This window comes from Neltuma alba, unplaced genomic scaffold (genome assembly GCF_004799145.2).
Source record: "Neltuma alba isolate B1F8T4 unplaced genomic scaffold, ASM479914v2 tig00013325_pilon, whole genome shotgun sequence".
In the NCBI taxonomy this organism is placed as follows: Eukaryota; Viridiplantae; Streptophyta; class Magnoliopsida; order Fabales; family Fabaceae; genus Neltuma; species Neltuma alba.
The window spans coordinates 167,940-195,426 of NW_021637599.1; the positions used below are offsets into that span (position 1 = coordinate 167,940).

A 27,487-nucleotide genomic window follows, 5' to 3' on the forward strand; every position below is an offset into this window, starting at 1 on the left:
TCGGAAGTCTCAATTGGTCTATGGAAATTTTGATCATTGGAAGAGCTCACGTTTTGAGGTAAGATTACAAGTTTTGGTAATCATAACGAATTCATTGCCGAGTAATTGCATAAAATTAATACTACCGTTCGATTCTTAATATAAAACTTAAATAATAAATTTTAAAAAATTAAGAAAATTAATTAAGTTGATTACTAATATAAAAAAATTATTAGCTTTTTATTTTATCATATTTATTTATCTGTATTGAAATTATCTCTTGATAAAAATACCTTACAATCAATAAGAATATTTTGAAACAATATAAATTAAAATCTTACATTTATAAGCAAATCCAATTTCTATGAATAATTGAGTGCTTCGTGTTTAAGGTTCCTGCAATAGTAATGAAGCGGGCGTGTCTTTGGCATTATAAAGTTGAAAGGATCGAACTTTTAAAGCACACATTTGCAACCATTCTGAAATTTTCTATTCGATCATCTCATTCATTATCCAGAATCCTTAGGCCTACGCACGTAGAAAAAGGATAGAGAAGCAAACATTGAAAAGTTGTCTATTGTCATACAAAGCATGAAAAACCCACTGGGATTGAGTCCTCATTTCTTTCAACCCCAGGAAATACACACAAAGTATCCCTTTTGCTCAAACTCTCGAGCATGCACAACAGATACAACAATACATTGTTTGAGGAGCAAAATTAATCCATCAGTGTAAAGACAGATTACCTCTAAATTAATAACCCTCTTCTTTTTTCAATTTGAGAAGGTTCCAACGAACTTGCCAAGTACGAGGCATATTACCATTTAAAAAGAACGGGTATCAACATTTTCAAAATGGTAATATACGTCAGGAAAGAATGCAATTTACAATTTTAAAAGAAACCAAAAGGGGGCCAAAAAAAAAGGAGTGAAAAAAAAGAACTAAAATTGTCGTGGGTTATAAATTAACAATTCCTACTTTGCGATGGTGCTTTGAACTTGATCTCCTGTCTCCTCTGGTGCGCCTTGGACTCTTCTTTGTGTGAAACTTATTCGTACGAGGAGGAGCAAGTGGACGATGAGGAGGTAGCCGATGAACTGGAGGGGCTGGAGGAGGCATATGCTCCAGCAAATCTCTATGATAAGTCTGAAATTATAATAACAAAACAATACAAAGTTGATTAGTTTCAGAATTGAGGCATATACAGATTCTAGAAGATATAAAATCACGTTTATCACAAAAGGTAATTAAATGCATATATAAGTTTCAAACTGTTCAACTGCACGGCATATTTAACTCATGGGGCTAGCTTATGCAGGGTAACAATGATTTCATGCGCTTGAGCCCGACATTAGAATATTTATATCCAAGCAAAAATCTCATGGAAACCAAAAGATGACCCTGATGTTATCATCTTTTACTCCTCTCTTGGAAACCAAAAGATAAAAGGGAGAATATCTTGGGCAGCTTAAAATCTCATGTATATAATTGGTAATACATGGAAGCATGTAAGCCATTTAAATACTAACCTGTATCACAAAATTGCGCCTCTCACAATCCATAAACATATTAACACTCCAATCAACTTTTGCCATTATTTTGTCTCTGACCGTAGAAAAGCTTAGCTGATCCCTAGAAGTAAAGCGATCAACTTCATTGAACCATAGGCAAGTAAACAAATCTGTAATGGGAATATGTTCTTTTAGGAGAACACAACCTTCGGGAACATCTGCAAAATGCCAGACACCAATGACAAGTCCAATTTTAAATGGAAACAGCCAATATACGAAACAGCATAATCTCAATACATCATGCATTTTACATGTGCAAAAATGTATTGAATCAACCTTGCACCTACCACTAGTTATAGGAAGCTTATCCTTTGAATAGTGAGTTAAACCATCGTGATTTTGATAAAATTGAATTTGTTGATCTATGGAAGCATTCTCATATTTCCCAGCAGCTTTATTAGCCTCAGCCTCAACAAAGACATCAAAGCGTCTATAGTGTCTTGAAATGGCAAAAGTAGAATTTGATCGCCACAAGAACCTGGATAATACAAAAGGAAGTAAAAGTGAACATCACAAACAACATCTATTTTATTGTTAAATAAAGGGGAATGATTAAAGTACTACACACAAATGTCCACCCATGTTCAAAACTACGGAAAAATCATAGCCAATGAAATAAAATTTCAAATTTATTCAACTCTGTGAAGCAAGCAATGCATATTTAAGTTTACTGCATGCAGCAATATGAAGAGTGAACTTTGTCAAAGTAACCAAACTACCACAATAATAAAGAATTGTGGCACTAACATAGCAGGCATTAACTACATGTTTCTATCACTATTTCGCAAGCCACTGGATTTGAAACAAAGGAAGTTTTGATAAGAATTACAAATACATTTGAGAATCAAATTTGAGGGTAAGAGGATACTTTTGATAACAGTAAAAATCAAAGTATTGGAACTTTCGTCTTGAAAAAATGCCATCTTTGAGTTTGAAGGATGTTGAATTGGGAGGATTGCAAATGAGTTAGTTACCATCATCAATACTTCAGAGGCCTTCACATGCAAAAGGAAGTTCAAAATGCATTAGATTGCAATAAAAAGCCCTATTAAGATAACATAATATTTGACCATAATTGAACCCTGCAGACAACCTGATAGAGCGCTTGTCAAGTAGATGGGGTTTACAAAATCTCCTACCATATTTCATTCTGAGGAGAATGAGTAATTCAGTTGCAAATTCAATCCTTCAGTGTTTTCGTTTCTTTACTTTCAAGACCTTTTTTCATCAAATTTTTACTCTGTCCATTCCCCTTATCGATCACCTCTTAGCATATACCATATATGTAATAAACATGAGGATAGTAAAAAATCAAGCCCGTCCCATCAATATCAAATGAGAACACAGAAAAGCTAATCCCACTCCATGGACCGAAGGCATGAAAAACTATAGAGAGAAAGTAAATAACAGGGAGGAGGGCGGAGGCAAACACCTCTCAAGAATTTGGTATGGGTCCACGACAAGCTGGAGTTTCCCATCAATCCATATTGAATATCTGACATTGGGAAAAATCCTGTGCAAAAGCAGCTTTGGAATCTGCAACAAATACATATGAGGTCAACATATACACAATCACAGTGCTTTAAAAGAAAATCTTCATTTTGATGACGCAATCCCTTCTAATTCCTTGCAGACAACAGCAGAAATTTATATTTTATGCAGCAGCTGTGACCATCTAGAAGCACCATGAAGCATCGTCAAACAGGAAGAACAAATCCAGTGTCGGATGCCCAAATTACATTAAATCTTGCATTAATCGAGGTCTAAACAGGTCAAGACTCAAAACTGCTCTGTAACTTTGAAGTTTGAAACCTAAGTAACAAAACATCGATTTGCTGAAAATCATGTTCCCCAGAATTTCAGTGTCACGAATTTAAGCATATATTCGAGCTGATTATTTTGGAACCAGTAACTGATCATATACCAACCACAAATAATAAGTTATTAACCAAATAATTGCAAGTGGAGAGACCAAAAAAAAGGAGTAACCAAGAATCATAATTCAGCCTTAACAGTTGTCAAATCACATTATCCTATTTTTTAACAGAAATTATATATTAATTAATCAAACATATATGTACAAAAGGGTCAACAGATAAGAACCAAAAATCCCTTTCGTCATCAACTACCTCCAATTTTGTAGGGAGTGGATGATCAAAGGTGTTAAAGACCCATTTTTTGGTGCGACTTAATCTAGCTAGGCATAAAGTATGAGCATCATCTACATTAGTACCACAATCTAGTTAAACATTTCAGTTTCTGATCAACATATTTTTAGGCATTATTCTAATTCGAAAGTTACCTTTTTGTATTAGGAAAAAGCAGTGACCTTCAAATAAAGCTTATGGTTTATAGTTTTTTAAAATTACGGCCACCATTATAGGCTTTTCCATTTCCAGTAAAGTGCATAGCAAATAATCCCTAAATGAAATCAGCATTCTGATCAGGCAAGGACAATCATAACCCCAGCTTGATTATCAGTAAGTTACAATAACAAAGTTGTTAGGATTTGCTAGTGCGTCCGTTTCCTAGGAGAAGGTTATGGTGTAACATGGGAGAAAGTCAAGACAGTAGAAACCGTTGGGGTTTAACAAACTGAAAAGAGAAATATTTATAGAAATTATAGAAAATGCAGAATGTTCTGATGAACTGTGACTCAGATTTCATACCAATCATGAGAAAGAATGAAAAACATGCAATCAACCTTTCCATTACGCCGACCGTCAGCATAAGGAACTTTGCGAATGACAATGATCCTCCACAACCCAACCCTCTTACTGTTATCCAGTATACTTGCGTTCTTCATATACGTTTCTGTTTCTTCATCAATGAACATATAGAAAGGAATGTGTTTCTTTGCTTCCTTACTGATGTTCTTAGGCTGCTGTATAACATCATAATTTCCTGCAAAAGGTGAAACTATGAGAAATAGCAAACAACACAGTGAAGAGAGCGTAGAGAATACATCAATCATACCAAATATGCCAGATGCAACAATGATGTCATGGTACTCATCCAACATCGATATATCAGCCTCATCAATATCAAATCCGGTCTGGTGACCAGGTCTGCCTCCTTTGACAAATCTGGTAAGAGTTTACGCCAGACATGAAAATGCAAGAAAAGAGGAAACAAGGGAAAGAAGTAGGATTCATAGAGGGTGAAAAGGAATCTCTGAACACAAAAGTGGACAATGAGATTTCGCGAATCCTTTTAGGAATATAAAACTTCACGACAAACCCCCAAAAAAATCATTTAACAATAGCAAAAATAACTAACCCACAATGCACTGTCATAGTCTCTTTTATATCAAAGGCAGCATCCCTATCTTCCAGAGAAGGGTATCCACCAAATTCAGAGCCAGCATGTGATTCAATTTTTACCGGATTTTCATCATGAACATATGTTAAAGTGCGAAGCACAGGTGATGCTGATGGAAATCTTGGCATACTGGCAATAGCTTGCTCCACTGGAACATAACACACGGGACAAGCTGAAATAGAAGTAAGCAGGAACCTGATCAATAGAATTCTACAATGCTGTGCCCTATTAGTTGCTCGTATCAGATCATTGGAAAAACCCCAGATAGATATTATGTTTTAATTTTTAAGTTCACAATTGAAAATAAAACTTAAGGGCAAAAAAAATCAAACTTACGCCGCGGTCCAGGTCGTCTCCTACCACTCAGTGGTGGAGGAGGAATTGCAAAATGATCACATGGATGCCCTAACGTAGGAAACTGTCCCATTCTGCCTGTTGAGTGAGAAGAGGGTGGAGAAGGAGGACTTACTGTAGTTTTACGTGTTCTAGGAGAGGAACTTCCACTAGGATAATCTATGGCCTGCCGCTTTTCTCCTACTTCAAGAGGATTTAAAATTTCATAACGAGACAAGGCATAATATTGCGAGTCTTGAATCTCTCTGATGATGTCTGCACCTAGTTCATAACAATACCAAAAGCCCAATATAATACACAAACTCAAAGCTGCATATAATCCAAAGCATTCTAAGTTAAAGACATGAAAAGAAGAGATGGGGAGTCTCGAGTCAAAACATGGCATCTCGAAATATGCATCAATCAGTATAGTTAAAGTTTTACAGGAAATGGTAGAACGGAAAGAATAACTAATAATAATCTATAATGGACGGAGGTATTATCCGCCTAAGAAAAATATTAGCACCACTCAAGAACTATGCCATGCCTAAGCGGGTTCATGATCACACTAATCCCATTCAAAGTTTAGATGACGAAATTTCATGGGCATGGATAAGGAGCAGGAATACTAACCTTTCTCAGAGGTAAAGGAACCAAATACGAAAACAAAAAGAGCAAGGGCAACCATCAGCAGCACTGCCACCTTCCGTCGACCAAGAAGTCGGCAAACAAAAGGGCAAGGCCTTTCTTTCTCTCTGGAATGAAGAAGCGTCTTTGAAGGTCTGCGCACAAGTACAGGTCCTGTGTGAATCTGGGATGTGACCCCATTCTGCAGTTGTTGCAGAAATCCATTGCTCCCTGTCCGTAGACCCAATGACTCTCCAGTCATTGCACCTTCAAACCATTCAGTTTACCTTTCATCTCCTTCTGGCAAATCCAAATCCAAACCTTCTGAACCCATCATAGGAAAAACAAAAAAGCCACCAACCTAAATCACACTCGACCACGTGATTATTGTTTCAGTAGCTACTTTCGAATGCAAACAATAGTTACCGAAACCGCTAGTTTCGACCAATTGGCAGAATTCAAGGAGGGCGTAAAAACTATGAACTCCAACTTGATCGCCAATGCATCCCAAACCAATTGTCAAGTGAGGGAAGTTGTGACCACTGAGATGCTGGGACAAACAAAATCCTCCTCGGCGACGTCAGCGACCTCACTGCCCGTCGGAGTTTGAAGCCGGAGATTTTCTGTCAATTGGAATTCTGGAGAATCAGATTGAGGTGGACCGCGAATGGAGGGAAGAAAGAGACTACGAGCCCATTTTATTTTCTCCTTTTCTGCTGAGAAAGACAATGCAAAGATGCCAGCTTTCTACCTCATGGGCTATGACCATGGCCCATTCGTCTCGCCCAAAAGATAAGGTCCAAGTGTAAAATCTTTGCTAGCAATGGCCTTAGGCCTAATGGCATAATAATAACTCGTTAAAACCCCAAAAAAAAAGGGGGTGAAAAGTAGTAAAAATAATATTATTATTATATTTAATTTAGGATATAAAAATTTTAAAATATTTATTGTGAAATATGACATCTTTAGTAAATTTCATGGGAAAGATTTGAACTAAACAAAATGATAAAATCCTATTCGGCTTATGACATTGGTCTATTAGCATCTGCCTCTTCAAATAAAAAAATCAAGACATCGGCAGAAAATCCAAACCATGGAAAAAATTAAAAATCGCTAAAAAGATTTTTTAAAAAATAGTGCGGTTGTTTATAGTTGTATTCAAATCTGTGGCGAATTATTGCCTCTATTGATTGGGATAGCGGGATATAATTATAAAGTTGTTTTAAAATTTAAAATGTGACAAGTTCCTTTGGCTTTTTAGCACACAAGTATACCTTGAGTCTTGATAGAATAGTTTATTTTGAAGGTTGAAATGCGTTTGACAAACAAAGTTTGTAACAATTTTGTTTTTTGGTATTTTAAAGTTTGTATACAGTATTAATTCCCTAATTAAGATTTGATTCATGGGAACATTTTGAAAACTTCCTTAACATTAAAACATGCTATCTTAATCATCTATATAAAATTAACAATGATCGGATATAATAGAAAAGATTAGTCTTTCATAATATGACGAATAAAATTTAAATTTTGCTGAGAGAAATATTTAAAATTATTGCCTTACAGCATCTCAAACAGGATTGTACCTATGCTTTGGAAAAAAGAATATAACGTATTAGTACTCATGTAGATCTGTTCACATTATAGTTGACTAACGTATAAACTATAATCTGAAATCTGAGCTATTCATTTCCATCTCGCATTCCTATATTTATCTTCAGCTATTTCTTGGTGCCTTATGTGAAATTCGATTTAGGTGCACTTCGATCAATTATTTTATTTATTGAAAGACGTATCCAACTATTTTGAAGTTAAACACGCTAATTCACGAAGAATAGTATAAATTGTCAATTGTGTACCTATAGGTTAAGGTGATAAAAAGCCAAAGTAATTAACTTTAGCTTAAATGAGAAATCATATGATTAGTTAGTTGAAAACAAGATCACCCACTTCGTGGTTAGATGACCGAAATATCCACTAATCCTATAATAAATGCTCGACACACACTCTTATCACTTAACAATTATCATTGTCATGATTTAACTTTCCCCACAGAACCAATCTTGAGAACTAAAATATTCTCTGTTGGGGCCGACTTATTTGTAATATTTTATAGTTACACTGAGAAAAAGGTTTAAAAAATTTTCATTTTTTATAAGAGGCAAATACCGGATTTTTATGTCTAATCCGCATGTGCACAAAGAACATCTTAAAAAGAGCTCTCAGCTTAAACTGAACAGAAGCTAAAATATGGGGCAGTGGTAAATTGACGTACTCATTGATAATTTGGACTTACTAGCCATGCACAAAAAAGAATATTGCGGTTAAAAAGTCAAGTCTTTTTGCTTTCAACATCATTCAACAGTTAAAGATAGCATGATAGATAATTCTAATTAATTGGATGATATTGAGTTGTAATGCATGTCAAATAAAGTAAAAAGTATTACTTTATTATTTTTACTCTTTATTTGCATTTCTAGTTACTACCTACCTGGCAATTATATTACGAAATTAATAAATAAATTTTGAATTCATGTTGGTATAAATTCAAGACCAACTATTGCATTATTTGGAGAAACGGCATGTAGTAGTTATCACTAAGACAAGTTAGGAGTAATCATCAATGAACAAAGTAAGAGGCCTCTGTATATGATTGTGAAATGTTAAACCTAACTGAGATCACTTTTTGGAGTTGAAAATTGACATAGTAAATCACCAAATAGGCAGGCATATGGATCCCACCAGGAATCTTGCTCATATCTTCCTAAAGAATAGGGGTCATCTAGTTGACTAGTTGCTTATTTTTATTGTCTCACTCACACAACACTAGACAATGCACCACTCATTGCTAGACATGATGGGTAGTGGCGAGACAGCCTTTTCCATTGTCTTAAAGTTGACATTTTTGCCATATACAAAACCTGACTGTTCCAATAATTTTAACATGCCTCTCATCAATGGCTGCATCAAAATATATGTACTAAACAAATGTTATAATATGTTTCCTCATTACCTTTTCTCCCTTCAGTTGCTTCATGATTATCTGCTTCTTCTACTTGAGTTTAATTCCATATATATATACACACATATGCATTGCTCACGTAATCTGTGAGTCTTGTTACATGTTGAGGTAATGCTGTTAATATTTCACGGTACAGAAGCTACTTTTGGATTTTAGAATTGTTACAGGCAGTGATATGGTTTTCGTTCTTGAAATGAAATTGGTGGTTATTTGACCTTAATACTGCAGTTTTTGAATGTGATGCAACTTTATCAGTGCATGTGAGGTAGGGTTTGGCGTTGTTTGGCGAAGAATTTGTCAATTTTTATGATGGTTTGTGCATATGCGGTGATATGCCATAAATAATAAAGGTTATGTTCTGTATTAACTTTCTTTTTTTTCATGAGTTGCGTGTTAGTAAATGGATTGATACTCTGATATCAATAAACAGATTCAGTTACCACTCGTTGAATGTTATTTTCACACTAATCCATTAAACTGTCTACTGCAGAAACTCAACTCATACAACTGCTCATACAACTGTTTTCATATTTCATGCTGCTGATTGGTTATGCTTTCAGATCTTGGTCAGAAAACTCGAGCCCTTTTACATTTTTCTTTTGAAATATTGCGTCTTCTTTGTAACAGGAGAGATTATGCCCCCCAATCAAAAGCTAGAGTTAGAAGTTCAACCCTCATTTTTGAAGAAATTAAACTCCAGGATTTCCCACTGATCCTATTAGCCATTAGGCCATCTCAAGCTAGCTGTGTAGGTTACTTTCCGTATGACGTACTGTTTTTTTAACTCGTACCTGCAATATCTAGTACACGGCCATTCTTGTAAAGCTCCTCACCTACCTATTACCTTTAGATTGTAGGATGCTCTAGCAGGATGTCTTCCACACGTTAGAATCACTCAGAAATGTATAGGTATGATGTGCCTTATTTTCCTTATCTTTTCTCCCTTCCTTATGTAATATCCTTTAAAAAAAAAAAATTCAAAAAAAAAAAGTAATTGAAAAATAATATAATATAATATAATATAATAATATTTTATTAATATTATTTAAAAAAAAAATAAAAGCTCACGGCTTTCCACCGAATTCGGTGGAAAGCTGAGCGTTGAAAAGGGAAACGTTGAAAAGGGAAGGAAGAAAATGGGGGAGAGGAATTAATGAGGGAAGAAAAAAATGAAAGGTAGTTGGGGAAATGAAGGATAAAAGAGGGAGAGAAAGGCTGAATGAGTGCGTGCTGGAGAGAAAGAAGGAAAGAGAGTTTTTTGTGTGTGCGTAAGAGTGAAAGGAGCATACCAGTGAAGCAGAGGGTCAGCTTTGAAGATATTTTAGGTACATGAAATTATCTCTTTTCATCAAACTTTCTTCATAAATATTTCATATATATTTTATGCTTCATAATAGTAGTATTACCATAGTGATTAGAGAAAATTTTGAGACTTATATATGATATAAGTATTGAGTTTTGATAAAAGATGACTATAGAAATTTAGAAGTAAATGAGTTGTTAATTTTAATCGGTTTAGATTTCTCTATTTGCTAGTTTTAGTATTTAAATTAATTTATTTAGTGGAAAATCTGTTATGTATGAGATATACCATATTTTTACCGATTAAATTTAAGTTAAATAATTTATTTGGGTTGTTTGATATATTATTGAGGTTTTAATCGGGTTAGTTTTATTTATTGGGTGACTGGAGGTTTTAAAATAATTATTGTAGCTAAAAAGTTTATTATTTATGGAAATATATATATATATGGTAGTTATACCATTAAAGTTTTGATTATATTATTTAGTTATAAATATTTGAAGTATTATTGAATTTTTGATAGTTTGATTTTGAGGTTTAAACTTAAATGAAGATTTTTAGAATTTATAACATAAAAATTTTATATTTGGAAATTGTTGAAAATCCTTTTTATTAAGGTAAATAATTTGGAGATGGTAAATAAATAATTTGGGGTTGTTAGAAATTTTAAGTTGTTTCTAAAATACTTAATAATTTTTGAGTTATGAGAGTTGCGGGATTTTAGAGTAAAATTTAAATGATATAGAGAAGTTTAATTAATTAATTAATTAGTTTATATTGATATGTGGTTATATTAATTGTGTAGATTAATTATTGGTTGAGCAAAGGATTGACCTTGTGGTAATCCTTAGTATTGCTTTGGCGAGAGGTAACCACTTTCCACTTGTTATATGTGCTAATATGTTGTTTGTGAGTATTTTGCTATTTTTAGAATAATATTTGATATTTGAAACTTGAATAGATATGTTATATCTTTTGAGCTATGAAAATTGTCTTGTGGGATTTTTGGAATGCTGATTGAGAAGTTTGAAAAAGATATATGATTTATATCTTATTGATACTGAGAAAAGATTGAGACATTTTTATTATATTGTGAATGATTGGTTGTTATTTGGATTTTGGGATTGAGTCCTATCCTACCACGTGGTAAGGCTGCCATTGGTGCACATTGGTTGGCTTTTTCTTTCGTCCCCCATAGTGAGGGATAGGCCTTTGTGGCTTCTTATTCGTCCCCCAGAGTGAGGGATAGGCCCATATGTTTGATTGATCCCCCAAAGTGAGGGATAGACTTATGTGGCTTGTGTGTTGGCCCCCATAGTGAGGGTTTGGATGATTGAAATTATATTTCTATGGATATATCTATGTTTCTCGAGAATTAATAACTGTCCCACTTGACACCTCATGAGCACGTGTTAGTATGTATGATGAGTTGGAAAGTTGGTTACTGAGGCGTTTGTCTCACCCCGTGGTTTAACATTTTTCAGGCGATAGTTCAGGTGATGGCCCATTAGGGAAGGCTCTGGAGGCATAGTGTGCTGATTAGCTTGTATAGCCTCCCTGCTTTTGTTCTATGTGCTGACTTGTTATATATTGCCACATAGGGCTCATCTACCATCATGATGTAAAATAATACTTTTAATTACTACTATCTGGTATGATAGGGCGTGAGTAGGCCCGAGGCATTTTAGACTCTGCGTGTAACGCTCCTTTGAAAGTGTTGACTTTTGACTAATGAGCTCTATAGTTTATATTAAACTGATTTATCAGTTCGTATGGTTGAAAATATAAGTTTGGTTTGGGCTAATGGTTGAATGATATTTCTGGACTTTGGAAGTCTAAGGCCCAAGGTAAGGATCGATGTTACTCTTATTATAAGTTTATTTCTTTTAACCATGATAGCGATTTTAAAATTTTAAGGTTTCTTCTTTTCTATCATGGTTAATCATTCAAATAAATTGTTAGATTTAATCTAAAATAGTTTTGAAAGAGCGGTTGTCACAATTTGGTATCAGAGCCAAAGATTCTGCGAACTGAGTTGCATTACATTGCATTTAGTGGCAATATATAATAATCTCACATAACCTTCCCTGGTACTTTGTGTCTGTGTTTGTCCTTACTTTGTGTTTCTTTTGGTGGGTTCCATCCTTAAGTGGGGAGGATGGTACGGACGCGATCCCGACAAACCGATCAGGGTGGAGATGAATCCACAAACCCACCTAATCAACCACCAAATCCTTTACAGTTTACCAAGAGACTTTACTGCAACAGTTAAGGGAAGTGGTAGTTACGGTGGTAGATGAAAGAGTAAGAAAGATGGAGGAAGATTTGAGAGTCAAGAAAGCTGTGGAAGAGTTTGAAGGGAGTGGGCTTCCTGGACCGTCTGTGAGAAATTCTGTCACCCACAGGGGTTCTATTGAAGGAACCAGAGAAGAGAGTAGTTCACAAAGGCGACCAGGAAAAGAAGAAGCGGTGAACCTTAAAAGCGTATGGAAGGACATAGAGCGGCATCACCCAAAGACGTTTGATGGGGGTATGGATCCTGACAAAGCTGAGGCTTGGATAGATGACATGGAGACAATATTTAAAGCTTGTGGCTGTAATACCTACCAAAAGGTACAAGCAGCGGTAGTTTTACTGAGGGACCGAGCTAAGAGGTGGTGGAGGAGCGTAAGCGGCATAGATGACTCGGGGATTACTTGGAATGAATTCAAACAGATGTTCTTTGATCACTACTTTCCCCCAGCCATGAGACAAGAAAAAGAAACAGCTTTTTATGCTCTTCGACAAGAGAACATGCATGAGGATGAGTTTATTGCCAAGTATATTGACCTCTCCAAGCATGTTACCTACCTGCAGCAGAATGATGATCCAGAGTGGATGGCCCGACAATTGATAGAACGAGCAAGGCCAGAGTTGAAACAGCAAATGGCTTTATATGAGTTTAAGAGTTTCGAGGATGCCTGCACGAAACTCAGGATGACAGCCCGCAGAACCCGAGAAGTGGAGGAGAGCCGACGTCGGGATAACCAGGGCAGATTCTCTGGTTTTATGAGGCCAATGGGAGGAATTAATAAAAAGAATAACTACAGTTATGGGGGCTCAGGTAACTCAAGCAGAGGCAAGAGCCAGAATCAAAAGAATTCAGCCCGTGGAGGCTTTATGCAAAGGAGACAGCCTCAAGGGAGTCGTATAGGGGGAGATCGGAGTGTCCACCATGAGCCTACCAGATCCACCCCAAGTGTTAGTGGTCCTTGCATGAGATGCGGGAGAAATCACCCAGGACAGTGTTGGGAATGCTACCGATGCCATAAGTTCGGACATATAGCTCGCAATTGTCCAGAGATGCAGCAGCAAACTCCTAGTTTCAGATCCACGGTGCCTGGGAGAGTTTTTGCTTTGACTAGAGAGGAAGCTGGTATGTCTCCTAATCTGATTAGAGGTACTGTCTCTCTTCAAGGACATGATATACCTGTGTTGTTTGATTCTGGTGCCACTCATTCTTTTATTGCTGCGGAATGTGCTCAAAAGTTTAAATTTCCAATGCATGATTTGTCTTACATGTTGAAAGTGTCAACTCCGGCGGGAGCCACTGTGTTAACCACACAGGCGTGTTTAAGTCTTGTGCTTAAATTTGAGAATCGTGAGTCTGTGATTGATTTGATTTGTCTACCCTTCAAGGGTATTGACGTGATTATTGGCATGGATTGGCTATCAGCAAATAATGCCATTCTGGATTGCAAAAGGAAGATAGTAACTCTTCCTTTGTGCACTACGATAGTTGAGGCTATTAATGGTCGTTTGTGGTTGTCTGCTACTCAAGCAACTAAGTGTATTCAAAAGGGTTGTCAAGCGTATGCTGTTTTCTTTTCCGTTAGTACGGATAAAGAAGTTGGTATAGACCAAATCGAGGTAGTGAAGGAGTTTCCTGAGGTATTTCCTGAGGAAGTGTCCGGTTTACCTCCTGAAAGGGAAGTTGAATTCTCTATTGAGCTAGTACCAGGGACAACTCCAATTTCTAAAGCACCGTACAGAATGTCACCTTCAGAATTGGCAGAGCTGAAAAAGCAAATCGAAGAGTTACTTGAAAAAGGATTTATTAGACCAAGTGTCTCACCGTGGGGATCACCAGTACTGTTTGTGAGGAAGAAGGATGGGAGCTTGAGATTGTGTATAGATTACAGGCAGTTGAATAAAGTGACTATCAAGAACAAATATCCTTTGCCCAGGATTGATGACTTGCTAGATCAATTAATGGGGTCAGCGGTGTTTTCCAAGATTGACTTAAGGTCGGGATATCATCAATTAAGAGTTAGAGCAGAGGACATCTCGAAGACGGCCTTTCGTACCAGATATGGACATTACGAGTTTCTAGTAATGCCTTTTGGTTTGACGAATGCTCCAGCGGTGTTTATGGACTATATGAACCGGATCTTTAGGCCGTACTTGGACAAGTTTATTGTGGTGTTTATAGATGATATCCTGATATACTCTAAGAATGAGGAAGAATACCGAGAGCATCTTTACATTGCATTGCGAATATTGAGGGATCATCAGTTATATGCTAAGTTGAGCAAGTGCGAGTTCTGGCTTAGAGAAGTGAAATTCTTAGGCCATGTAGTATCTGCCGAGGGAGTAGCTGTTGATCCTAGCAAGGTCGATGCCGTATTGCAATGGGAGACACCAAAATCTGTGACGGAGGTACGAAGTTTCGTGGGCTTAGCTGGGTATTATCGAAGATTCATCAAGGGATTTTCTCAAATCGCCATGCCTCTAACTAAGTTGACCAAGAAAGACCAACCGTTTATCTGGAGTGAAAAGTGTGAGGCGGCTTTCCAAGAACTGAAAGCTAAGTTGACCACGGCTCCAGTGTTGACTATTCCAGATCCTAGTAAACCGTACACCCTTTACACTGATGCTTCATTAAAGGGTTTAGGGTGTGTCCTGATGCAGGAAGGAAAGGTGGTTGCCTATGCATCTAGGCAATTAAGGCCGCATGAGGAAAATTATCCTACACATGACCTGGAATTAGCGGCGGTGGTTTTTGCATTAAAGATCTGGAGGCACTACTTATATGGATCACAGTTTGAAGTCTTCAGCGATCACAAGAGCCTGAAGTATTTAATAGATCAGAAGGAACTGAATAATAGACAACGTCGGTGGATGGAATTCATCAAGGACTATGACTTTGAGCTTAAGTATCATCCAGGTAAAGCCAATGTGGTTGCAGACGCTTTGAGTAGGAAAACGGTGCATGTGTTTCACCTGAGTTTGGAGGAATACTACTGTTTAGAGAGATTGAGAGATCTCCAAGTGATGCATGAGGCTCCAGCCACTCTACAATCAATTTTGGGTGATTATGAGTTCTTTCGAGACTTGAAGGCTGCACAGATGGAGGATGACCGGTTATTGAGCATTCGAGAGGAAGTGGAGACCCGTGGTGTGCCTGATTATGAAATTGATGAAAAGAGATAATTTCATGTACCTAAAATATCTTCAAAGCTGACCCTCTGCTTCACCGGTATGCTCCTTTCGCTCTTACGCACACACAAAAAACTCTCTTTCCTTCTTTCTCTCCAGCACGCACTCATTCAGCCTTTCTCTCCCTCTTTTATCCTTCATTTCCCCAACTACCTTTCATTTTTTTCTTCCCTCATTAATTCCTCTCCCCCATTTTCTTCCTTCCCTTTTCAACGCTCAGCTTTCCACCGAATTCGGTGGAAAGCCGTGAGCTTTCATTTTTTTTTGTAAAAATAATATATAATAAAATATTATTATATTATATTATATTATTTTATTTTTCAATTACTTTTTTTTTTGAATTTTTTTTTAAAGGATATTACACCTTATCCGCTTTATTCTTAAATACTTCGTTGCTATCGTTTTGAATTCATCAGGTAATGAGTTTTATTTCTTTGTGGCGTGATGAACTATAATCATTTGGATTAGAGGATATATTTCACATCATTTCATTCAAACTTGCTTGGGTTAGTTAAAATCTATATACAGTACCTTTGGATTATATATGCAAATTAACTCATGTTTTGATCTTAGTTCAAGGTCCAACTTGGGATTTATATTGGGAAGTTCAATTTAACTTCCAACCATATTTGGCTACTTTGAAATCTATGTTTTATAAACTAAAAGGCCTTCTAAACCCCAATTTTCCCAACACCGCTTAGAGTATGTTTGGATTGACGTAAGGTAAAACTGACTTCTAGTTCAACTGACTTTTATAATTGAAGTTAGAGTAAAAATCAGTTAGGGTATGTTTGGATAAGTGTTTTTAAAAAGTCAGTTGAAAAAGTTAAAAATTGTTTAGATGATTAATAGAAAAGTTGATTTAATTGTAAAATGACTGAAAAAGGTATGGATTTTATTGAATAGTAGTGTTTGAAATTTTATGTTTTTAATGTGATAGTAGTTTAAAAAATACGTAAAATTATTATGATAAAATATAAATAGTTTATTTATGAAATTATAAAATAAAAATATTTGTTATGAAGAAAAATTTGAAAACACATTGTAGATAATTAATTAAATATACATAATGGACAAACATAAATATAAATTAAAATTCATCTGGTCTGAATAAAAGCTTATTATGCTGATGAAGGAGATGAGGCAGAGGGCAAAATGTGGCAGTAAATCTGGGATGCTCATTTTTAATAATCACTGTTTGAAACTGCAATTTGAAAAATCAGATTTTTCTCCGTTGAGTCCAAGTGAGATTAAAAACCAAAAGTTAGTTGGAAAAGTTAGCATGACCAAACAACAGTTTTTGTCTAACTCAGTTTGCAACCTCAGTTTCATATATTTCAAGGCACAACTGCAGTTTCAAACTGCAATCCAAACATGTCTTTAGAATTGGATATGCAGACTCAGTTTTGCAAATTTACTTTTGTTTTAACTAGGTTATAAATGGAATTCCAAACACAGCCTAGAGTGATGAAATGTCTAGAGACAACAACTCTGTGATATAATATCTCAAGGAACTAAGTAAAAGTTAAGGATGTTTACATAACAAACACTCAAAATGATGTAGCAAGGAGAGTACCAAACGGATTGAGAGCCATCCTTGTTTTGCCATTCTTCTAATAAAATAACGGATATTTAAAACTAATAACCATCTGTGATTTTTCTTTTGGTGAACTGAAGAAAGCCCCAAAAAAGGCTTCGAATCTATTTTGAGTTTGGCTCTGTGCTTATCCTGCTCCACAATTTTTTTTTCCAAAAAAAAAAAAGAAAGATTTTGGGAAGCATATTAAAGGAACATTCTAGTAACATGACTTTGATTTTTTTTCCCATATTGCGGTCTCCCTTATTTTTCTCCTTAAAAATTGTATGGTGCGTGGTGACGAATGATCAACCACTACTGTATAGTTCATAATTAATTTTATGGTTGATGCAAAGCATTATCTTTCATTGGTTTCAGTTTTCTCGCGAGAATGAAAATAAAAAAAAAAAACAGAAAATAAGAGAGAAAATGGCAGCCACATTTTTCTTAAGTTAATTAATGAGATTTGAAACTTGAAAAGATCAAGAGGGAGAGAGAAAGAGAGAGGAAGAAGAATCCAAAGAGAGAAACAGGCAAAGTGCATTTATGAGATCTCACAAAGGTGGTACTGTTCACATAAGATCACAAACAGTTTTCAGATTCGAATGCAGTGGTCCGAATTGAAACATGAAGCTCCGGTTCTCTTTGCCATACGTTATTTTTTTTTTTTGGTTTTTGGTGCCACTAATTAACTCCATAACCTAACGCTGAATCTGCAAAATTGTTTGATTATCACATTTAATAGTATAAAATATAACTTTATTGATAAAAACTTCAAAAATATATGTTGAGGGTCGATCGAAAGAATCAATCTTTTTATCATATGCAGTAATTTAATTTACTGAGTATTAATCAACAAAAGTGATGATTTTTTACAATGTCACTGAAGAAAAGCTACAAATATATATTTGTGTAGTCAAAAACCATTAAATCAATTTCAAAGTTGAGACCTTTCATTATCAGCATTAAATTACATTCTCATACTGGCCATACAGCTAAATACCCACTTAACCAAGTTTGGTATAGAAAAAATGAACATTGGATAGGCATTTAAGTGGCTGTCAATCTGCCATGCCATGCCGTGCCAATTAATATAATTTGAATTGCACTCATAGAAGCAACTTCCTGAAATTTTGAATAACTAATGACGAAAATAATGTTTCCATCTTGAAGAGACCCTGAGAAAAGATTTCTGATATAGTTACTATTATTCCACTGTTCTTCCAGATCATTCAATGTCTATTGCACAGAAAATGACAAAAACCGGAGTCTGGTTAAAAAAAAAAAATAGAAATCGCTTAATCCTAAAACAGAGCATTTTGCATTCTCCGAAATGATGAATTATACGGAAAGCTCGAATGTTGGAGCTGACCCACATTTCAGCGCTTCCCATGTTGATATTGGTTTTACAAGTAAGCAAGTCTTCACATTCATCCATGCATTATCTCGTCTAGTTCAGCAGCTAGCAATAAAAAAGTATCGTAATTAACCAATGATTACCTGTTAATCGGCATTGATTTTATTGAAGTTCTCTGTTCAATAAGGAATAATTTATATTATTTGTGTTGAATTGCCCACTTTTTACAATCTTCTACTGACTTTTTTGGATTATTAGATTCGATTCCGCTGCTTTGTTCAGCTAATCTCGATATTTTTCAATTGTTCATTGGTTCGGCTTCGCCAATGATTTTCATTTTCCTCTTTGGGTAAGGGGCGTTGCTTTCCAGGACAAGGCACCAACTTTTAGTAATTACTGGCGAAGGTTATTTATTATTTAAATTTTCATTATATGGCCCACCGATTATTAAAAAATTACTCAACTGGCACTTTCCATGGCTTCCTAGAGGGCATGGTGGTGCCACGTCGCTTATCTGGAATAAAGCGCGAGGATAAGAGTGCTCTGGATTTAAAAAATACAGTGAATGCAATAAAGAAATGATATTAAAAAAAAGGGAAATCCCGTCAAAATTACTTTTTTATTTTTAGAGGACGAGATAAACAGGTGCTTTTTTCATAATTCTCAAAACGGTTTCTGCAGATTTTTTTTGTTTTGTTTGTCTGCTTTTCCTTTTTTCCTTTTTTATTTTCTTTTCATCTGAAATGCGAGGAATTTATGAGGCTGTGAAGCTTCAGGGTGGCTATGTATCAAGAAAAAAAATAGTTCTGTGCGGTTCCGTTCTCAGTCTGGCCTAGCTGAAGCAGGGGATCCTCCTATGGTGGCTTTGGTATACTCTCTCTCGCTCCCTCCCTCACTGTTACTTCTCTACCGGTTGATGTATATAACTATCTGTGTTTTTTGTTTTGTTTTAATTTCTTAATGCGCTATGGATGCATGGGGTTCTGATGAATTTGAGAATTTGTAGTTCATTAGAATTTGTAGTTCATTTCGAGAGCTCTATTTGTGCTATTTTGTTCTGGAGTTTTCTGTTATTAACTGGGAAATTTGTGATAGATTTAGCGTTTTGTTTCCGTTTTCTGACTGTTCTAATTTGTTCTCCTTACTAGGTAATCGCACTGCTGAAATTGCGTTCTGAACAGTCTGTGAATTGTGTTGGTGCTTGGCAGGAACTTCTCATCACGTAGATTCTCCACCGCCGGATAAGTTGATCATGATTTTGGGATTTTTATGTTATCTCGGGAACCATCGAAATGAGTTTTTAAGTCACGATGTCGACGGTCGAGGTGCAAGACTGTAGTAGAAGTTGGAGAACTCCTCCGAATATTGGATGCGAATTTCGCGGCTTGCATGCAACTCAAAAGTAAATAAAAAATGGAGGGTTCTTCTGGGTCTGGTTGGCAGAAGTCTGACAGTTCTAGGGCATTCAATACTTCTGGAGTCTCAGACAGGAACACAAGGCTTCTTTGTCCTGAAAAAAACACCACTTCTGGTGAGGCGTCACAGGACTCAGGTTTTATAAGAGAAAGAGATAGAATAGGGTTGGCTCAGGGTGATCAGCCCACACGCCTGGGTGGTTTATCTGGGGCGTGCGGAGGTGATGTATCAATTGACCCTTTTGTTCACTCTATAGGATGGGGTGATATTAGCTTCAGACAGTGGTTAGATAAACCTGATCGGTCTGTGGATGTCTATGAATGCTTGCACATATTTAGGCAAATTGTAGAAATTGTTAATATAGCGCATTCTCAAGGAATTGTTGTTCATAACGTGAGGCCTTCCTGCTTTGTCATGTCATCTTTTAACCATGTCTCCTTCATTGAATCGGCATCTTGTTCTGATTCTGGCTCAGATTCTGTAGAAGATGGATTAAACAGCAAAGCGGCTGAGATTAAAACACACACATCTCTCCTTCCTCATGGTGTGCATAAGAAAATAAGTTTAGAGAGTAAAGATATTGTACCTGTCAGGACTTCAATATCTGCTTTGTCAGAATCTAGCTGCATGCTGTCCAGTGCAGTATACGCAGCCCGGGCATCTTTAATAGAAGATAGTGAAGAAAAGAAAACCAAAGACAGGAGAAAAGGTGACGAATTAGAAGTTGAGAAACAATCTTTTCCAATGAAACAAATACTATCAATGGAGACAAGTTGGTACACTAGTCCCGAAGAGTTAGCTGGCGCTCCAAGTACATGTGCTTCAGACATATACCGATTAGGGGTTCTCCTATTTGAGGTTCATAATGAAAATTGTACAACTCTTATTTTAGTTTTTATGTTTTAATTGCATGCATCCTGTTTCTGTATTATTGTAATATAAATAAAATTGACTTCTAAAAGGTCCTATATAGCTAGTGCTGTTTTTGCTGACACGGCTATTCTGCTTGTGACCAGCTATTCTGTCCGCTCAGCTCAAGAGAAGAAAAGAGCAGAACCATGTCAAGCCTTCGACACAGAGTTCTTCCTCCAATGTTACTTTTGAAGTGGCCCAAAGAAGCTTCATTTTGTTTGTTGTTACTGCATCCTGAGCCTAGCTGTCGTCCTACACTGGGGTAATGTCTCCTTTCCACTTAGTTCCAGGATATAAAAAATCTTAATTAGGTTAGGTCCTTGTAAGCACTTAGTTCTAGGAGATCAAATATCTAATTAGGTCCTTGTAAGCTTCTTCTACTTGAGATCTTTGGTCGGCTGATATTCTGAAATCAGTGTCTGCTCATATTAACAGCTCATAATAGTGAACTAAAAAGATAAAGTCTATATGTCTTGTAGTAATTTTTGCACTGATGTTTTTCATTTGAATCAGATTATATTTTGAAAAGGAGTTTAGAAGCTTACATATGTATGTGTGGATGTGTTTGTGAAGGGAAGATAGGTTATGAATTATTTACCAAAAATTATATGTCTAACATGCTAATCAAGTCGAACCACTTTTGGTTCTATTTGATTGCATAACACAAGAATTCGCAAAATGATTAGGCTAAATATGACCTTTTATATTTTCTTTGAAATATTAATGCGCCCTTTAATCACCTTTAGTCTCGCTGAGAGAATCAGCAGAATCTTGCATCATAAACCACTTGCACATCTGGCATGTAGAATGATAGAAAAGGAAATGTAATGGGAGAAAGTGATTTTATAGATTGTAAATGACTCTTGTACCCTGATTCTTAAGTTATATTAGAAACAAATAGGAGTAAGTATCATATAGGTATAAAAGACATTGTACACACTTTCCCAATTTCTTCTTCTTTCCTATCAATAAACCGAATGGGTGGTAAGAGCAGGCATCTGGTATTTGCAATCATTTAAGACAAAGTTGTACAGTCTTTGTTATTCTTTGCTTTCCTGTAGGTAGAAATATTATTGTTTATATGCGAAATTCTGCATTTGAATTGCTTTCATAAACTTTAATATGTGGTATGACTGGGAATATGGACCTGACAGATCAAAAGATCAATAGTTTTGCGTTAAATCAAGTAGATATACTTTTTTTTCCCCCAAAAAAAGAAAAAATAAGATTCATCTCCATTTGCACCAGGGAGTTGTTGCAAAGTGATTTCCTCAATGAGCAGAGAGATGATATGGTAGAACGTGAGGCAGCAATAGAGCTTAGAGAAAGCATTGAGGAACAAGAGTTATTACTAGAGTTCCTCTTGTTGGTTCAGCAAAGAAAGCAAGAAGCTGCTGAAAAGTTGCAACATACTGTTTCTTTTCTGTGCTCAGATATTGAAGAAGTGACCAAGCAGCAGGAAAGATTTAAAGAAGTTGCTGGCTCTGAACGAGGAAGCAATAATCATTCAGCACCGAGCTTCCCGTCCATGACTGGCATTGATAGTGAGGATTCTGCTTGTCTAGGTAGCAGAAAACGGGTGAGGCCAAGGTTGCATGTTGACAACATTGAGGAATGTGATGATAACATAGGTGATGATCGGAGAAATTATGGAAGTGTTCTTTCAAAAAGTTCTCGGCTAATGAAGAACTTCAAGAAATTAGAGTCAGCATACTTTCTAACCCGATGCAGACCGTCCTATTCGTCAGGAAAACCAGTGGCTAGACATTCACCTTTAAGAACTGATGGTAGGGGTTCCTTTGTCATGTCTGAAAGAAGCTGCATCAATAACTTGACATCAAAAGAGCACTGCAGGGACAGTAGAAGTGCTTGGATAAATCCTTTCCTTGAGGGTTTGTGTAAGTATTTATCATTTAGTAAGCTAAAGGTTAAGGCTGACTTGAAGCAAGGAGATCTTTTGCATTCCTCCAATCTTGTGTGCTCGCTCAGTTTTGATCGTGATGGAGAATTTTTTGCTACTGCTGGAGTTAACAAGAAAATCAAAGTTTTTGAATGCGACACAATCATAAATGAGTGTCGTGATATCCACTATCCGGTAGTGGAGATGGGTTGCAGGTCAAAATTGAGTAGTATATGTTGGAATACTTATATCAAAAGTCAAATTGCTTCTAGTAACTTTGAAGGTGTTGTTCAGGTAGGCTAAGGCTTGTGCTAGGTTGTCTGATTTCTTATGACAATATCATAACTTACATTATTTTTTATTTTTTGGATTCAGTTATGGGATGTGACAAGAAGTCAAGTGCTATCTGAAATGAAGGAGCATGAGCAGCGGGCGTGGTCTGTTGATTTCTCATCGGCAGACCCAACAATGCTAGCAAGCGGGAGCGACGATGGCTCAGTCAAGCTATGGAGTATCAATCAGGCAATTCCATTTTTGCACTTGGTGGATGTCAGCTTTGAAACTAAACGTACTGCAGTCATCTATTGCATGCTTAATATAATTAATTCTGGATGTATGATGAGTTGTTTCTCTCACTTGGGCTGGTACTGCAGGGAGTTAGTATTGGCACCATCAGAACGAAGGCTAATGTGTGCTGTGTTCAGTTTCCTCCGGATTCTGGTCGATTCCTTGCATTTGGTTCCGCAGATCATCGAATATACTACTATGATCTCCGCAGCCTAAAAATGCCCCTCTGCACGTTAGTTGGACATAATAAGACTGTGAGCTACATCAAATTTGTAGACACCATGAACCTTGTCTCAGCATCCACAGATAACACTTTGAAGCTTTGGGATTTGTCAATGTGCACCTCTCGCATAATAGACACACCAATTCAATCATTTACAGGTCACACAAATGTGAAGGTGAGTTTGTTTCTGACTGTAAATTTGTGTAAATTTGTGTATTTAACGCTAAATTGCATTTAGTGTGAAAATTATTTTGAGTTAGGCCTATTGAGGAATTTGGTTTATTATGGGCTCTTTTGCTCCATGCTGGTACTATTTAGTTTGTTAAATTCATAAATGGAAAGCAACAAATAAATGTGCATTACGTTTTTTTCCCCCCAAAAGGAAAAAAGGGGGGGACGAGTTATAGCATAGTCAAAGGAACTCGACTAAAGATCAATACCACATAAAGAAATGGGCGCTTGTGTGTAAGATTCTCACGAATCTTTTCAATCACACCCCAATCTTTTTTTAATGAAAAAATGATTTGATCAGAAATGGAGTTTGATTGCAAGGAAAGTAAGGTAACTGGAGGTTTTCTGTATCCCTGGAAAAATATATTCTTCTAGACAGTGGAGAAACTTTGTGATATGCTTGCTATATTTGTCTCCAGTCATTCTCATTTGTCCTGAGTTAAAATTTGATCTTTTCTAACTTCACAAAGATCAACTTCCCAATTTATGAATTTCCAAGAAGGCTGGCTACTATCAGAAATGTGGATTCGATAAAGTTGTGGTGTATCTAGAAATGGATTTCGTAATTAAGAGGTTTTCCAAGCCTAGGCTCTTAATCTACTTCTATTACTAAGTTTTCAATGGTTAGGCAGTTAGGTCCTTGATAAAACTTAGCAAGAGTATTATTGAAAATTACCATGTTCTCTATAAACATTCTTGTCTTGACGAAAGAATTGGATAGTTGCTTCTACATAGCATTGCGATACTCCCTTTATCCATTTTGGATGGGTCTTTGTCATCTTATGACTAGATAATCATGGATTCAAGAGTCTTTGTCCAAATCATATGGAGATCCAGAGAGAATCATTTCATTAACTATTAGGCATTTTAATCTTTTGGAACAACTTACAAATTTATTAGATCTTTCATGGAAGCCCTAGATATTGCAGATAATCCCAAGCAATTTTAAGAATGGACAGTTGCGTGATCACGGACTTGTGGTGTCTTTTTTTCTTTTTCTGGGTCAATGTCTTTTGAAATCTTATGACTGTTTCTATAATATCAGTCCATGAAGTATCTCATCTTGATCTGCTTTACGAAATCCCATATCCTGTTGGAAATCAATTTGCAGACTTGCCTGCAAGGGACCAAGGTTGAGCATCTGTATGAGAAACAGATGCAAAATTGGGCCATGTCTAACTGATTATCGGAGAATTTTGTGTTCCGTATTTTAGACCAAGTGGGACATTTTGTTATCTTGCTGATTCATTTTTCTTTGCTTGCAGAACTTTGTGGGGTTGTCTGTGGCTGATGGTTACATTGCTACCGGTTCAGAGACAAATGAGGTACTTCATAAGCTCTTTAGGTGATCTTAGAGGCAGTTATAGTATATATTTTTCTAATTGAATTTCGATCTTTTCGATTTATTTTATTATTTATGTTCCAATAAAGATGCATTGCATTTGCTTATGCCTTTCTCATAGCTATAATTGACAGAAGACATTATCTGATTCCGAGAAGCCCCTGTGGCTATAAGTGTATGCCTTATAGCATGTCTTGAGAAGTGGGCATTCGTGAAAAATATCGTATTTTAGTATCTTAATATGGAGGGGTGTGTCCAATTCAATGGTAGCAAATGTATCTGGCATAGTGATATTAACAAAGAATACCCGTCATGTGCCTTCTTCATTTTGCTGTTTGTCTGCTCTGGTCGTGCTGAAATCTTGAATCCACCAGATCGAGATATATATTACCCTGTTTTCCGTCGTTTCTTAGTTTTTCTTCCTCATTGTCTCCTATTGTTTTCCTTCTCATGTCTTATGTCGTGTGGATTAGGTTTTCGTATACCACAAGGCATTTCCCATGCCGGCATTATCATTCAAGTTCCAGATGACAGACCCACTTTCTGGGCATGAATTGGATGATTCTTCGCAGTTCATCTCTTCAGTTTGCTGGCGCGGCCAATCGACTACCTTACTTGCGGCAAATTCCACCGGAAATGTCAAAATTCTGGAGATGGTTTAGTCAAAGGTTGTTTGAAATAGCAGATTGTTGGTGTACATGGGGTGACAGAAGGGGGGCTTTCGCCTTTCTGTTTGCCTTTAAGAGAGGGGGGCAAAAAAAAAAAAAAAGGTTATAGAGAGAGATATACAGATTCTGTGATTTACTTTTGAAGTTGTAACATAACAAATTTTTGCATAAGATCATAGCGGAAGCAGTCACAAAGGAGAGTGAGATTGATCTTTGTTAAAAGATTTCTTGTAGATAAAATTCTATATAAATGAGAAGAAAAGGTGGAAAATGTTTAGATTTTATTATTATTATTACTATTTTGATCTGTGTATATTCGCCCCTGAAAGAATTTCTCTTTGTATATTATCTCCATAGATAGAAACCGGTTTCAATGTTGTGCGATTCCCATTCAATGGTTTAAATTTTAGATTTTCTTTGCCCAAAATTTTTTATAGATTTTCTAGATACTGATTTTTAAATAAAAAAATAATTTTTGAAAAAAGAGGCAGTTGATGTATTATTTTTATTTTAAATTTGAACACATTAAATTACATTCTTAAATTATGAAAATAAATTTAATTTAATCTGGACTATTTAGATTCAATGCACATCGCCCCCGCATGAACCTTTTGTTTTACGCGAGTCAGCTGAAAATTTTGCTACTTATTTTTTTTCCCCCCGAAAATCATTATAAATCCTAAGAAAGGAATGGCGAGAATCCCAAAAAAAAACATTTTTGAATTTTAAAATTTTAAATCCATTTTACTTATTACACTTTATTAACAATTAAAAACACTTAAAGAACAAATGACAACACATTTTTGTAGTCATTTGTGATTTGGAATTTTGAAATTTTAGAAGTATTTTTTTTGGATTTTTTCAAAAGAATATCCTAGTTACTAAAAAAATTTAATAATAAATGAGGAGCATAAACTTTTTTGTTCATTTCCTCTATTAAAAATGCTTGTCGTTTTTTTTGCCATTAGAACTAGTGTTAGTAAAAAATTTTATAATTATATTCCTTTCTTGAAATTACATAAAATTTTCCCTATTTTTTTAATACCCAGAGAGAAGATTTTGGTACTTGTTCGTCACTTATTTTGACACCCAATGAATTAATCGAGTGTTCTTTCATGAATTATTAATTCGTATTTTTATATTTTTAAAAAATACTTTTAAGACAATTTCTTCCGAAAGCACGTTTTTTAAGTGCTTTTTTTCAGTATGCCAAACTCTCCCAATTGTTTATCTTTACTAAACTTACTTTATTTTATGTCATTCTACCTATTAATCACACTGATCAGAATTTGACGCAATTTGTCTAATTTTGGCGCAATTGATTGTTTTTTTCCCCCAAACAAAAAAAAAAACGATATTCGGAGGGTTCAAGTGGTCGAACACAGATTTAGATGCACTTTGTAAGAATGCAAATACAATTAAATCGTTCAAATCTTTTTGAGAATATTTTTTAAAAAGCTTACTCGTATAAATATTCATTAACCAAAATCAAATCCATCTTGATTTTTTTTTTGATTGCCCAAGATATCCTCCCACTTTAATATTAAAAAACTAATCTCTCAAGGTACTGTCAGGTATCGTAATAGGAACCTTCCCAACAATTTTTTTTCTATACATACCGCCCTAAAAATCGAAGGCATTATGTAATATTAAACCAACAC

The 27,487-nt window shown here is 35.8% G+C and overlaps 3 protein-coding genes across 7 annotated transcripts; 2 read left to right on the plus strand and 1 right to left on the minus strand.

Moving 5' to 3' along the window:
- Positions 1 to 529: 529 nt before the first annotated feature.
- Positions 530 to 6,509, minus strand: LOC114736291 (uncharacterized). Of its 2 annotated transcripts, none has more exons than XM_028924084.1 (9): positions 5,838 to 6,509; positions 5,208 to 5,480; positions 4,830 to 5,043; positions 4,527 to 4,636; positions 4,255 to 4,454; positions 2,983 to 3,086; positions 1,838 to 2,028; positions 1,509 to 1,708; positions 530 to 1,125 (listed from the first exon to the last, which is right to left on the minus strand). In XM_028924084.1, exons 1-9 carry the CDS (start codon positions 6,091 to 6,093, stop codon positions 937 to 939), a joined length of 1,737 nt encoding a protein of 578 aa, XP_028779917.1. In that variant the 5' UTR covers positions 6,094 to 6,509; the 3' UTR covers positions 530 to 936. The 2 variants fall into 2 exon arrangements, with proteins under 2 accessions (XP_028779917.1, XP_028779916.1); XM_028924083.1 differs by having other exon boundaries at positions 5,208 to 5,486.
- Positions 1,447 to 26,069, plus strand: LOC114736290 (protein SPA1-RELATED 3-like). 4 transcript variants are annotated; one of them, XM_028924080.1, is made up of 8 exons: positions 1,447 to 1,459; positions 19,873 to 20,841; positions 21,000 to 21,157; positions 22,144 to 23,089; positions 23,171 to 23,317; positions 23,449 to 23,760; positions 25,082 to 25,141; positions 25,632 to 25,820. In XM_028924080.1, exons 2-8 carry the CDS (start codon positions 19,981 to 19,983, stop codon positions 25,818 to 25,820), a joined length of 2,673 nt encoding a protein of 890 aa, XP_028779913.1. In that variant the 5' UTR covers positions 1,447 to 1,459; positions 19,873 to 19,980. The 4 variants fall into 4 exon arrangements, with proteins under 4 accessions (XP_028779913.1, XP_028779914.1, XP_028779912.1 ...); XM_028924079.1 differs by lacking the exon at positions 1,447 to 1,459 and adding an exon at positions 19,354 to 19,435 and having other exon boundaries at positions 19,776 to 20,841; positions 25,632 to 26,069; XM_028924082.1 differs by lacking the exon at positions 1,447 to 1,459 and having other exon boundaries at positions 20,719 to 20,857; positions 25,632 to 26,069.
- On the plus strand, positions 12,470 to 15,628 carry LOC114736283 (uncharacterized). The gene is made up of 4 exons (XM_028924066.1): positions 12,470 to 12,823; positions 13,013 to 13,600; positions 13,835 to 14,412; positions 14,506 to 15,628. The coding sequence occupies exons 1-4, from the start codon at positions 12,470 to 12,472 to the stop codon at positions 15,626 to 15,628; spliced, it is 2,643 nt and encodes an 880-aa protein (XP_028779899.1).
- Positions 26,070 to 27,487: the final 1,418 nt, after the last annotated feature.

What these genes read in the sequence shown, in the direction of transcription:
- LOC114736283 (XM_028924066.1), top strand. Translation starts at nt 12,470, where the DNA reads ATGGAGGAAGATTTGAGAGTCAAGAAAGCTGTGGAAGAGTTTGAAGGG. An exon ending in CTAAGAGGTGGTGGAGGAGC is followed by an intron (nt 12,824 to 13,012) that starts GTAAGCGGCATA and finishes ACCTACCTGCAG; the next exon opens with CAGAATGATGATCCAGAGTG. An exon ending in TTGCTAGATCAATTAATGGG is followed by an intron (nt 14,413 to 14,505) that starts GTCAGCGGTGTT and finishes CTTTCGTACCAG; the next exon opens with ATATGGACATTACGAGTTTC.
- LOC114736291 (XM_028924083.1), bottom strand. Translation starts at nt 6,093, where the DNA reads ATGACTGGAGAGTCATTGGGTCTACGGACAGGGAGCAATGGATTTCTG. An exon ending in TAAGCTTCCTATAACTAGTG is followed by an intron (nt 1,709 to 1,837) that starts GTAGGTGCAAGG and finishes GGCATTTTGCAG; the next exon opens with ATGTTCCCGAAGGTTGTGTT. An exon ending in GGCGCAATTTTGTGATACAG is followed by an intron (nt 1,126 to 1,508) that starts GTTAGTATTTAA and finishes TTATAATTTCAG; the next exon opens with ACTTATCATAGAGATTTGCT.
- LOC114736290 (XM_028924080.1), top strand. Translation starts at nt 19,981, where the DNA reads ATGGAGGGTTCTTCTGGGTCTGGTTGGCAGAAGTCTGACAGTTCTAGG. An exon ending in TAGGGGTTCTCCTATTTGAG is followed by an intron (nt 20,842 to 20,999) that starts GTTCATAATGAA and finishes GCTTGTGACCAG; the next exon opens with CTATTCTGTCCGCTCAGCTC. An exon ending in CCGGTTCAGAGACAAATGAG is followed by an intron (nt 25,142 to 25,631) that starts GTACTTCATAAG and finishes CGTGTGGATTAG; the next exon opens with GTTTTCGTATACCACAAGGC.